General features: G+C 44.6%; 1 protein-coding gene across 1 annotated transcript; it reads left to right on the forward strand.

The window, feature by feature from the left end:
* The first annotated feature begins 415 nt into the window (after positions 1-415).
* POU2AF3 (POU class 2 homeobox associating factor 3) lies at positions 416-8,665 on the forward strand. Its single transcript, XM_062197603.1, has 5 exons — positions 416-497; positions 934-1,028; positions 4,867-4,918; positions 6,359-6,588; positions 8,297-8,665. Exons 1-5 carry the CDS (start codon positions 416-418, stop codon positions 8,663-8,665), a joined length of 828 nt encoding a protein of 275 aa, XP_062053587.1.
* Positions 8,666-13,395: the final 4,730 nt, after the last annotated feature.

Raw genomic sequence — 13,395 nt, forward strand, 5'->3', positions numbered from 1 at the left:
CGGCGCGCGACCGGCTGCTCCCGAGAGCCGAGGGCCTTGCGGATCGGCCCCAGTGCCGCGGACGGCCCCTTCCGGAAAGCGGCCTCTGGGCCGAGTGCGCGGTCCTCCGGCGCCCCAGGGACCGCGTCGCGGGAGCCTCCGCGCGCAGCCAGCAACGCCTGCCCCAGAGAGGGAGGGGTAGAAGGGAAGAGCCAGCCGGAGCGGGGCCGAAGGAGGGAGGAGGAAAAGATGGAGAGCAGGAAAGGCGGAGAAAAGGGGCAAAGGAGAAACAGCCAAAAAATAAAACTAGAGGAAGGGGCAAATATCCCTGGGCCTGGCTCTTCTGCTGGGGTCAGTGTGGCAGGTTCCTCGCCGGCCTAGGACAGGGCTGGCCGAACCCCGTTTGTCCCAGGGCTGACTTCCAGTCCAAGGGCATATGAAGGTCAGAGCCTCTGCAGAAGCCACACCTGGCCTGGTGGAGAAGGGACTGGAGACTTCCATAGCAGCAGGAACATGTGGTAGGCTGGACTAGGTCCGCTGCTGTGGAGCAGAGAGCACGCTCCTGCTGCAGTGCTAGGGTCCAGAACCCCAGGGACCCCTGGGGTTAGTTTGCCAAGGGGGTGAGCTCTCTGGCCTGGGCTCTACATTCCTGAGCAGAAAACCCCTGTGCTCTTGGATCCTGGGCGCGGAGGGAGGGGGGGGTGGGGGGAGGCCTTATAATCTCCAGAGGATCTGTGCCCTCTGCGGTCCCCAAACCCACTTAACCTCACTTCATCAAGATTGAGAAATCTGGGTTTTCCACCAGCGTTTAGCATTTCTCTTTGTGTCCCCCAAACCTACAGATTTTCCAGCACCATAGCCTATAAAGCACACCCTCCCCCTCCCCCGCCCCCAAGTCCACAGCCTTGTGCACCAACCTTGGCCTTGACCACTGACTCAGTTGCCTTTCCCCAGAAAAACCGAAGGTCTACCAAGGTGTCCGTGTGAAGATCACAGTGAAGGAGCTGCTGCAACAGAGGAGGGCACACCAGGCAGCCTCAGGGGCAACCGTAAGCATGCACCTGTCTCTTGTTCCCCAGACAGGGAGGCCTCCTCCAGCCCTGGGTCAGGGACTGGTGTACAGGCCTGGCGCTCCCCAGCTGTGCTGAGAACTCCCATGCCCCGCTTCCTCTCTGTTCAACACAGGAGGCCCCTCCGGAACTGCTGGGGCCTGTTGTAGGACTCAGGATTTAGGGGGCCTCATTCTCCACTAGGTGTTGAAGGCTTGCTAGCTATCTACAGGGAGAGCGGCAGCCCCCAGGTAAGGAGGTCATGATTGTGTTAGAAGGCAGTGTGTGTAGAGCCCTCACACACCCACAGCAGATCTCTCCCAGAAATGCAGCTCATTTTAGGGAGTGCTTCCAGGGTAGCACCTGTGGAAACCCCTTCCCTCCCTCTATTCTTCTGGAACTTGGCCTCCGAGGACATTTCTCTGTAAATCACCGGTGGCTGGAAGCCCCCAGCACAAAAGGGTCAAATCACTGCAGAGGCGACAGCTTAGAGGGTCCACAAAACCGCTTCCTTAAGATCCAGTGATGCCTGAACACAGTTACAAGTTCTTACAGAATTGATCAGGACCATCCTAAGGGCACCTTCCCATAACAAACAGACCTTCCTAAGGCAAATAAGCATCGCCAGGAGCACTCAGCAGGGTCCAATAAACCAGGTGGGGTTATCCCCAAGGAAGGGCACACAACTGCCCTGGGTGTGGACGTAGGACCCGACAGCTGGGATTCGTACTGACCATGTTAGGACTGGTCCTTCTCCAGCCTGTTGGCATCTGCTCCACAATGGATTTTGTGCCTGGTGCTGTTTGTGTGCAAAGGATGAGTTCATATGAAATGAGAGGAGGCAAATGCTAACAGGAGTGTTGAGCAGGTGCATTGGGTTCAGATCTGAGCTCCTCCATGTGTATATCCTCTCGTAAATGATTCAATCTCTCTTGCTTCAGTTTCTCCTCATCTTTGAACTGGGGATAATAGGATTTTCATGAGGGTTAAATGAGCTGTTGCATATACAGTGTTTGGAAGAGTGCTTTCCACATAATGAGTACTCAGTAAGTGTTAGCTATCATCAGTTCCTACAACTACAGTAAAATTCCCACCAAGGATTGGAAACCAGCTACTCAGGAATCTTTGTTCAAACCCTTAGTTTGGAGTGTAAGTGTGGCTAGCTGTGATTTAGCAAATACAGCTGAAGAAGTTTGTGCTGACTGTCAGGTAGCACAGGAAAACATCCCTACAGTCGTAGAGGGCTTCCCTGTAACTCTTAAACACTCTTTATTCTTTTTTTGGCATACTCACTTCATTTATAACAACCGGGGAAGTAACGGGATCACAAGTCTGTGCTCCTCCTCACAGCTAAAGCTCATAACATCACCTTTGCTCAAGATCGAGCTCAAAGTAGGGCCAGTTTCATCTCATTCTTAGCACAAAAAACCTGCCCTCTATCAGCTCTAAATTCCTCTTTCTGGAGATCCAGCCTGACTTAGCAGAAGTCTGGTTAGCCCTGAGTCCTTTAATTGAGAGATGGTCACATAAATAACAAAAGTCAGGGTCAAAGGACTGGAACATACATCTGGAGCAAAAAGAAAAGGAAATCAATGTGTCTAACAAAGCATAGTCTTTCGTTAAGCAGCTTTGGTACTTGTTAGAATTCTGCTTCAGCCGCACCTGGAGAAGTCCCCTCTGGGTGTGGGAACCCCGCTGCTCTGGGGTCCTTACAGATTGGCTTGGCCACTGTTGCCCTTGTCAGCCAGCTACAGGAACTAAACTAAAGGTAAATTGTCTCACTTGTGTATCTGACCAGGTTCTGTTTCCTGGTGCAGTTTGACTTAATCTAATCTTTTATAAATCCCTCTCCTACCTCCAACCTCTGAAAATAAAGCAGGACTTCTGAACCAGTGCCTTGCAGAAACATACAGAGTGAACAGAGCTTATTCTGCTTTGCTTCCAGGAAGATGATACTGGCCCATGCTCTCATAAGCACGTAGGCGTAACACATACATAATTTGGTTAGGAGAGCCAGATGTAAAAATCCCTTACTGGGAGCCCTCAGAAGAAGCCTTCGGGATTCTAGACATGCTGTGAAGGCGCACACAGTAGGCAAGGATGCAGAGCCCAGGGGAGCTTTTATGCCTGCTCCTTGGTGTTTGTGTAGACCTTTCTGATGTAACAGAGATGATCTCCAAGTTGTTTGATTGTTGAGGGAGACTTCTAGACAACTTTAAGGCATGGAGAGAATTAATTGCATTATTACAAATATTACAAAGCAGGAAATTTCCCTTAATTTGTTGTCAAGTCAGAGTAATGTGAAATCTTAAGAAGGCAGTCATGAATGCATAGATTGAAAACTAATAGCCCAGGTTGCAAGCTGTACCAGAGGAAACCCTGTCCATATGGGATTGGTAAATGGATTTTTAAAAACTTGTCGGTCAGATCAATTATCAAATACACACACACTTGCCTTTAGGGCAAAGGGAAACTTGAGTTAGTACTTATCTAAAGATAAAATTTACCTTTTTTTAATCATTACTTGATGTGTTTTTATAAATTGTAGATTGTGGGGGTTTATGCTGTTTGAAATCTGAGAGAGGGGTGCCTTTCTTTGATTTCTTGGAGCAAAAGAGAGAGTGAACCCAGGACTAGAAAGATAATATCAAGTAGGATATTGTAAACATACCTCAGGGAGATAACAACAGGATAACAGGGAGGCAGGCAAACAGGCCCATGCAGGGGGAGGAATGGGGTTAATGAGAGCTCTACAATGAAGCGGACTTTTAAAAACCCACTCTTTCCAAGTCCTTCAGCTCAAGCTGCAGCCAAATATTTGCATACGGAGCCGGTAAAGGATTCCAGCTTCCTGGTTCATGACTTTACAGCATGGATCGTTTTCAAAATTCACACCACCTCCTGTTTCAGCAGAAGCCAATGGTGCAGCAATCTCAGTGGCTCTGGGTATGGGAGTGGGTACACCCTGTAACCCAGGACAGGTGTGTCGAGCTCGGCTTTCCAGCCCAGAATCCCAGAGCAACGCAGGTCCCTTTAAACTTTAAAGCCACCACCTGAAATCTAAAAAGAAAAAAAAAATCCTAAATTACTCATTTAGTGTGATTATCCATTCAACTGGAAAATACAGGCTGCTGTACTTTAAACAGTGAAAAGGAGCAGTCTCATAAACTTTAAGTACTAAATACAGTAATGAAAAAAGCAACTTTTAGCGAAAGTAGTCAAAAGCATACAGAGTTAAATTATCTCCTAACCATAAACTAGAAGGTAGATTGCTATGACTCACTCTCCCCGAGACTTTAAGAAAATAATTTCCTATTTTGATATTTCATACATAGTAAGAACATGTGAACATTTTTGGCTCCTCAGCATTAATAAAGGTAGGAGTTGTGTTCTTGGGGGAATTCCAGCAGCTCAGGATCTAGATGGCACATGAAAAATTTGAGGAAAATGATTCAGTTACAGATAGTTGGCTTTAAGTAAATGTTAGTCCTTATTAGTTTTAAATGAAATAATAGAAAGGCTGTTGGCTGAGTTTCCTCAAATATACATTTCTGTAACATACATATTGTTTACATTATTTTTTTAGCAAAGTTAATAACCTTTAAAATTTGAGTGGGAGAATTTGATGTTAGAGGGGAAAAAATCCCCAGCAAACATAAACACTGAATCTAAATAAAATATAGCATTAGTGGTTTTTAAGCAAGTCAACTACTTTGCAGAGACGGAATCAGCTTACCTTACAGCAGAAGCAAACAGAGTTCCCGTCCGAATGTCTGTCAGTTTCCCTGGTAGAACCTGTACGTGACTTTGCTTCATGGTCATGTCCTTGCTTTGGCAGCGGTCCGGAGGTAGCAGTATCCTTTCCGACCCAGTCACAACATCCTCTGCAGGTCAGTACAGCTGGCATTCCAATTCCCTCAAAACCTCTTTCATAATAAGTTCATCTGGAAAGTCTTGCAAAGGTGCTTGATTCAGGGGTTAAGATAGGCACCACCATTTAATTGGAATCCGACCAATCAGAACGTGAACAAAGCATAGTGACTGCAGAGGTAAGCCCCGTAAGGAAACAAGCACACATTTCTGTCCTTGTTTCTGAACTGTCTGCTCTCTGCTGTCTATGCTGCCCCAAGGGTCTTGTTCTTCACATTTATTCCAGTTCCTCATCTCCAAGCAACTAAACTTGACTGTGAGATCCAGTGGTCCAGTGTTCTTTTTTAGCGTGCTAGTTGATGGAATAGCGAGCATCCTGAGGCACTAGAATATCCCCCTTGCCCTTGCTCATTTAGCTTCCAGCCGACAGGGGCTTCCCTCCCCTTCTTTTCTCTTCCCACAAAGCAGCTCAAACAAGTGTACGTTTTCTCAGCCCAGTACGAATAACTCTATCACACAAACACTGCTACCAGTGCCACTCAACAGCTAAGTTTAAGATCATATAGAAGGAAGCCTGTGCTTCTGTTGGTTCCCACTTGAATGTGTCACTTTAATATAACCTCAGAGGAACTTGAAACTTCAAAAAACAAAAACAAAAACCCAATTTCCTGCAGTCCCTATGATGGGCACACTGTAAACCTCTTCTTTGAATAGTTAAGGAAAATAATCATAAATTTGGCCTACTGGTGCCAAAATGGGAAAGAAGTGATTTTTTGTAAGTATCCTTGTTTGAAATTTAACTCATTCTATTTACATTATCATGTTAACATGTCCAGTGTCGTGTTCACATGCTACATTTCACGTTAGCGTAACTTTCTGTAATTTAAAACAAGTAGTATTAATTACTACAATATTTGCTAGCTGCCATGGTCTATCATTTGCATTGTCATTTAACACACTTCTCAAAGCTCTGTCCTCAAAATTGAACTCATTAAGTAAGTGCGAAAAAGTTTAGGAAAGCAATTACCCTAAATCAAGAGAATCCGTTCCCAAAGCATCAGAAGTTGTCTCAATGCCTCAAACAACTCTGTCAGTTATTTCTGGGAGGTTGAATTGAGCTGCAGACAGAGGGACTAGATGTTGATGATTTGGTAGTCCAGGAAAGTGGAGACTTGAGCCATTACTTCAAAGTGATGCTTGGGAACAGGTTGGGTCCCTTTTCTTTTATTTTTGCCCAAGCCACATTTGCAGCCAATTTCCTGGTTATAAACCAGATTAATTTCACTGAGATTTGAAGTAGTTAAGACAATGAAAAAGTCCAACTTGCCTGCCTGTTTACTTTTCTGGAACTGCATAAGCCCACTTCCCCTAGACATAGTAAATATTCAGAATATAGAGTTTCATTCAAACCTGTAGTACAATTCTTAAGCAGAAACCTGCCTTTTTCCTTTCTCCTCCAGGACTATATTTTGAGCCTGAACCGATTTCTTCCACGCCCAATTATTTTCAACCCCGAGATTTTTCCAGTTGTGCTTCTTATGATGAAAACTCAGGCTGCCTCGACCAGATCTTTGACTCCTACCTTCAGACAGAGACGCTCGCAGAGCCCTTGTTCCACGCCACCCAAAGTGCTCCACACTATTTCCCGGACAGCTTCCAGGCTGCCCCTTTCTGCTTTAACCAGAGCCTGGTAATTTATCTCTATTCTTTATGTAACTTGATTGTTGCTAACCATGGGGTAATAATGCTTTGTAAGAGCTTGCAACATCTCCTGAGAAATCATGCAAACACTATCGACAAGGAAGTCATCCAAGAAATCAAGCACAGGGCGATTTAGAACTCAGTGTGTGGCAGTAGCCATATGTTGTAGGGCATGAACCCTTGGATACACACATAAGTAAGATTTACAAAGAAGCTCGCTCACACACACAAGTAACTGGTGTATGACAATAAAAAGAGGCTTTCTGGCGATACTCATTTGATGTTTTTTGAATTGTGACACTAAGACACCTAATAACTGGGAATTACTGATTTAAACAATGGTCCTTGAACTTTTTGATTGAGTTTGGAGTTCTTGAAAATGGAATTAAGATTGTGTCTGCAAGGCCAGCGCAGTGGGTCAACAGGCTAATCCTCCGCCTTGCAGCGCCGGCACACCGGGTTCTAGTCCCGGTTGGGGCACCGGATTCTATCCCGGTTGCCCCTCTTCCAGGCCAGCTCTCTTCTATGGCCCGGGAAGGCAGTGGAGGATGGCCCAAGTCCTTGGGCCCTGTACCTGCATGGGAGACCAGGAGAAGCACCTGGCTCCTAGCTTCGGATCAGCGCGATGCGCCAGCTGCAGCGGCCATTGGAGGGTGAACCAATGGCAAAAAGGAAGACCTTTCTCTCTGTCTCTCTCTCTCTCTCACTATCCACTCTGTCAAAAAAAAAAAAAAAAAAATGTGTCTGCACAGTCCCAGCTTCATTTTGATGGTGGGGAGGTGGTTGGTTTGATCACTGAGAAGGCTCTGCTAACTGGTTGTTTCGGTCTGCTATAGGCAGGAGAACTCATTTGAATCTGACAAGGCTAGCAAAAAATGAAGCCCTAATTGTTGAAAGAATTTGGACTGTGTCCTTAACAAATCTCAAATTTTGAAAATGTGTATTCCCTTAAAATGAAATAAGATCTCTTAATGAGAGATACTAGTTGTTTTTAAAACATTTAATGTAAATTTTTAAGAAATGTAGAGACTTTTATCTTTTGGTTTGTTAAAAGTCTTTATAGGCATCAACTCAATTTCAGAGGGGATAGGAAATCAACAGAGTATGCATATTGTCATGAGAGCCATACTGGGTCCCAGATACCTACTTCCCTCCAGCCTCCGAGTTAGGCTCTCTCAGTAACAGTTACAGACTTTCCCAAGAGGAAGCAGATGGTACTTTAGTAGTTAAGGATTTTAGTGCTTTAGCAGTGGGAAGAGTAGTTACTGCCTTGGCATAGTCCAAAAGGCTGGGTCCCAGAGGATCCAAGTTCTACCTTTGCGTGTCCACCTGGATCTCCATGGTCAAAGGTGTACTGAAATACCTGGGGTGCCACCTGCAGCTTATATCATGGCACACAGAAGGATCTGATGTGCAGGTGACTTGAAGCACAGTGGGATTTTGTGATTTAAGAACAAAGCATCCTCTAAAGTATGGTTATAACAAAGGAAGCCAGTGAGGCAAGGCAATTGATTGTTGGGAAATAAATAGGTACAGAATGTGGTGTCATGAAATCATGCAGTCAGCAAATAAAATTACTTCTGCAGATTTGGGCGTTTTGTTGTTTACACCCTATTCCATATTAATGACTCCACACTGCACAGTTCTTTTCATCCTAAGTCATCGAGCTCTTTGTTCCTTGGTTTTCATTTCTCCAGACCCCGGGATCGCCTTCAGATTCCTCCACTCTCTCTGGCTCCTTAGATTACAGTGACTCGCCGGCTCAGCTACCTCCCTACACTCCTGGGAATTTCACTTCTCCCACTTCTGTGGATACCAGAAACTGTGGCTACCCCCCAGAAGACTGCTCCTACCACCCCTCGCCCTCCAGTGCCCCATACAAGGGCTTCTCCGTGGCCACCTCCACCTGCTGCTGCGCCTCCTGCGAGGCAGGACACCTGGATGCCGTCAGGACAGCAGCGTACTTTTCCTATCCAGGGGCAGACTGTGTGGACTTTGCCTCCTCGGCAGCCACTGCCAGTGATTTCTACACCAGGGAAACAGACTGCGACATCTGCTATAGTTAATAGAAACTACGCTTCCCTGGAACATGGCATGGGTACATCTATTTTTGTACCACATCTAGATGACGATTCAAAATATATGACCCATTAAGAAACCACCACAAGTACGGTTTACCTATCACTACTTTCAATTTTCTGACACTAACTTAGGCTTTACTGTGAAGTCCTCAGACCTGGGCAGGGTGTCCCTCCTACTTATGTGTTCACAGTCCACATTGTTGTAGGAAACTTTCAATGGTTTAGTTTTCTGTGTAATGAACAATTTTTTTTTTTACCAATAAATAAGTTTGTATTACTAAATGTGGGGTTATTTTTTAAATTGTCAATAGTTTCTAATTGTTCTGTTATCAAGTAATTCTAGAACTCACTAGCTGTTCTTTGGTGTCTTCATCTCATTTATTCATGAAATCTGAGCTTATGTTAATGTGATAAGCCGCCTTTACTCCCCTGGGATTGAGGGTAGACACAGTTACAATGGTGGAAATGGATACGCCTGCCTCTGCTGCAGATGGGGCTGTACAGCTTGGAGCAACATTAAAAAGAAAGACATTGAGGAATGATCAGTGCCTCATACCTAACACAAATCAATAGAATGCTTATATGACCCAAAAGTACATCTTACCCACAGCAGTGTTAATCTGTAGATAATTCTGTTTTGTTTCCAAAGTATTATTTTATAAACTTTCTGGGCAGATATTTGATCTTCTTTCTCTTGAGAGCTGCCATACAACTGAAAGAGCCTAAAGTTTAGAATTTGTTGTGACTATATAAGATGGTACTTCAGAAAGTTCATGGAGAGGTAGAATGAAAATATAAGTTTGGGGCAGGCATTTGGTCTAGAGGTCTAGGGGCTGGTGTGGTAAAGCAGTTAAGCTGCTTCTTACAACTTGATGGCGGCATCCCATGTACAAGGGCAGGTTCCAGTCCTGCCTGCCCCACTTCCAATCCAAGTCCCTGCTCATGCGCACTGGAAGACAGAAGATTGTTCAAGTGCTTGCCCCTGCCACCTATGTGGAAGATTCATTTGGAGTTCTTGGCTCCTGGCTGATCCAGCCCTGACCACTGTGGTCATCTGGGGAGTGAACTAGGGGATGGGTGGTCTCTCTCTCCCTCCCTCTCTCTGTTCCCACCTTCCACCACTCTGCCCTTAAAAAAATAAACCTTTAGAAAAAGAAACAAAAGATGCCCACATCTCAGAGTGTCAATATTTGAATCTCAACTCTGCTTCTGATTCTGATTCTGGCTTCCTGCTGATACAGACCTTTGGAAGGAAGTGATGATGGCTCAATTAATATCGTTCCCACTACCCACTTGGGAGACCTCGATTGAGTTCTTGATTCCCACCCCTTGTAGGCATTTGGAAAGTAAACCAGCAGATAGGAGCTCTCACTCTCTTGCTCTCTCTTTCAAACAAATAGAAGTTTTTTAAAAATAAAGTTTATTATTTTGGTGCAACAATGTGAAATAAGGAGTATTGAACAGTTCATGGGAATGTGTAGTATGAGAAAACTATGCATTTATTTCCAATTTTTTTTTTGCACCAAAACAGGCTTTTTTAAATGCCATTATCCCACAGACCTTGTGAAATATCTTAAGATTTCTGAATTTATGTTTTAGGTCCTTAAAGATTCATTGCTCATGCTTGCAAAATTGACTATGTTGTTTACAACTGAATTTCCAGGTTCACTTCTTCTGATCCGTTGGAAGCAGCTCTGTTGTCTTTCAAGGTCAAGAGAAGTAACTTAGCTACCCCTGCTGATGCAGACTGCATTGTTAAATACTGCTTGCTGAGGCTGTTAAGGCACGGGGTTTAATCCCTGCAGTCTGGGATACATCTTCCAGGATCCAAGTTTCAGCACGAGGGCAGCACTGCTGATCCCATGAGCACGGGCCACAGCCACTGTTCTCTGAGCTCTTCCTGTGTGCCAGAATTACTATGGGTTTTCTCACACATTATCCCATTTAATCTTCACAAGATTGATTGCAACATGAGGAGTCACTAACTTCAGAGAAGTTAAGTCATCTGCCCAGTGTTGCCCACCTCGGAAGCACCCAAGCTTGGGTCTAAAGAATATCGAAGCCCTGTTCCTTACAATCTGGTTTGAGCTACCATTTGTTAGAGATTGTTCAGGAATCACTGGAATCATTAAACTTCAACTTCCTTATCCGCACTATGCTGAGTCCCCACCACAGCTAAGGCAGACAGGATGCCAACATGCCAAGCTCAAGAGCTGCCAGAGTCCTACACTTTGGGGCTGAAGACAGCTGACCGCCACCTTAGCGGGCTCCTTCCTATCAGGAGACGGATACGCTTTAAAAATGACATGTGCCAACTGTCCTTTCCCTGGGGACTCAAGTAAAGCTTGGGCAAATAGTACAAGTTGCAGCCTGCCTCACCGGGACGGTTGTGCCAGGGAAATAGAACAATTGCTGCCTTTCTGAGATGCCAATAAAAGTCAAACTTTAATGGCTTGCAGTGGATCTGTTGTCAACAAATAGCTCTTCACACAGACCCAAGGGCCTCACGCTCTCCACCCCACCCCCAGTTACTGTCAACAAGGGACAAAGAGCAAAGACCCCAAAGATGTCCAGTGTTAGCACCAAGCTACAGCTTTCCGGATTGCCATTCTTGCTGTTGCTATTTTTATTTCCTGTCTTGGTTCTCTGCCTTCTCAATCAATTAGCTTGCAGCTGTAACAAACAGCATTTAATTACCTCCTTGGTTCTTGTTCTTCCTTGGTATGCCCTTTAGTTCTTCCCTAAATCTAGAGTGGAAAAGGCTTCACAGAGGAATGTGAGATGGGTGAACGCAGCTGCTGTGCTTCTTAATGTATACCCCCCCCCCCTTAAAATAGTCTTTAAGAACTTTCCAGAAATGTGGGCCAACAGGTCTGCTGGTGTTTCACTAGGAGGATGCACACCATTGGCCTCCTCTCTCAGCCACTGCAGCTCCGACAGAAAAGCTCGGGAGCCCTGCAGGTGCAGGTAAAACAGCAGCAGCAATGAGTCACCCAAAAATGCCTCTCACTAACCTGGGCGGCTGGGTAAAACACAGATGCTTCCGCCTCAGTGGGAGAAAGCACGAGTGGGTGGGCCTGGGGGAGCCCAGGCACCTGCATGTTTTAAATGTACCGAAGTTGATTCCAATCTAGATTATCCTCTGTTTGTACTTGAAAAACACTTTCCAAATAAAGGGAAATATGGAAAATAGAGTTAACAGTTTTAATTTGCTTAAATAGAATTAAATCAAAGGTTATCTGGTGTGAAAACATTGAAATCCATGCATAGTCCACGTAATATACATTTTCTATGAACTTTTTGAAGAGCTCTCATATTCAGTTTCTGAACTGTTCATCTAAAGGACCTGGTAGCACACTCAAGCTTACGTGGACGAAGCTCCTTCCACAGGCCCATGCTGTCAGCATTAGCTTACTGAATCTTCAATTTTACATATGAAGAAATTGAAGTTTGAGGAGATGAAATAATTGCCCAAGATGACCTATCAGGCTAAGAGTTGCGCACTCAGTATATCTGATATTATGGTCTGAACTGCCAATAACCTCAGTACATTTCACACGCACTACACTTGGAAGAATAATCTTTTTGGAATGTGATCCGTTGCCTTAAGATACATGTACATATGCAGCCAACTCCTCGTACCGCAGAGGCATTTCATAAAATTAAATGGAAGCTTAAGTGAATGATTAATTTCATTATCCAGAGCCGTTAGAAAGATGAATCAAGCAAAAACAATTAACAAAGTGCTTACTGTATGTGTGCAAGACTGATTACATGTCTCCCCAAAGTAAATTCAACAGTTAGGGGGTGTGAGTCGAAAACTTTAAAGCTGAGAATATCAGGACGGGGACTGGTTTTCAAAATTCTGGGAAATAAAACTTAGGGATCAACTCTTGAAGCCTGAGAAAGATTAATATGAGACAAAGCTGAAGGTAGAAACATTTAGAAACTATTATGGCCCAGACAGTGACATCTTGGCAGCTGGCCTAAGCCCCCAGGTGAAAATTTGAGAGCAAGGCATAGAGAGATAAGGAAACCTGAAAGGATAGCATGGAGGAGGGGAGGATACATGTTGATAAAAAATGTAAACATCGTTATTCAACCTGGAAAGCAGAAAGCTAAAATGAGTTAGGATCAAAGCCAAAGAAATTGTGAATAACTCAGTTAAAGTAAACATGGATGTAGACAGGATACTGCTTTGCATGATAATGAAATATACACTCACTGAAGACCCATCATGCCTTAGAAAATAGTCTCTTCTATTATATGGATAGAGAATATATCTTTGGTCTTTGGGAAATGTGTGTATGAGGACAGAGGGAGAGAGAGAGAGAGGCAGAGAGATGCCATTAGTTGGCATCTGAATAATCAGGAGGAAAGAAGCGATTTCTCCGTAACCTGCCAGCTCACCTGGGTGCCAAAGCTCACGTGGAACTGTCCTGGGGAGGCCACCACTTCCTTCCTCCATTCTTGGATGATTGACTTGGATTCCGAGAAGAGATCTGTTATTGAATCCTAGGGTCAATGATGATGGGAAGGGTGAATCTTAGGGATCAACTTGTGAGTAGCCATCACTTAACCTAAAGGGGAGTGGGGTAAAGAATTTCCCTGTGGTATGCAAAGGAGTATAAGACCCCTGCTAAAAGTAAATATTAAAATAATTTTAGCAAGGGTTTAAAAGTTTGGCTGCTGATAGTAGCCATTCCTTAAGATAA

The sequence above is a fragment of the Lepus europaeus genome, chromosome 7, assembly GCF_033115175.1.
Source record: "Lepus europaeus isolate LE1 chromosome 7, mLepTim1.pri, whole genome shotgun sequence".
Taxonomy (NCBI): domain Eukaryota; kingdom Metazoa; phylum Chordata; class Mammalia; order Lagomorpha; family Leporidae; genus Lepus; species Lepus europaeus.

Coding starts and splice junctions, on each gene's coding strand:
- POU2AF3 (XM_062197603.1), top strand. CDS start 416: ATGAAGGTCAGAGCCTCTGCAGAAGCCACACCTGGCCTGGTGGAGAAG. Junction 1,029..4,866: donor AGGCAGCCTCAGGGGCAACC/GTAAGCATGCAC, acceptor TTGCTTTGGCAG/CGGTCCGGAGGTAGCAGTAT. Junction 6,589..8,296: donor TCTGCTTTAACCAGAGCCTG/GTAATTTATCTC, acceptor TCATTTCTCCAG/ACCCCGGGATCGCCTTCAGA.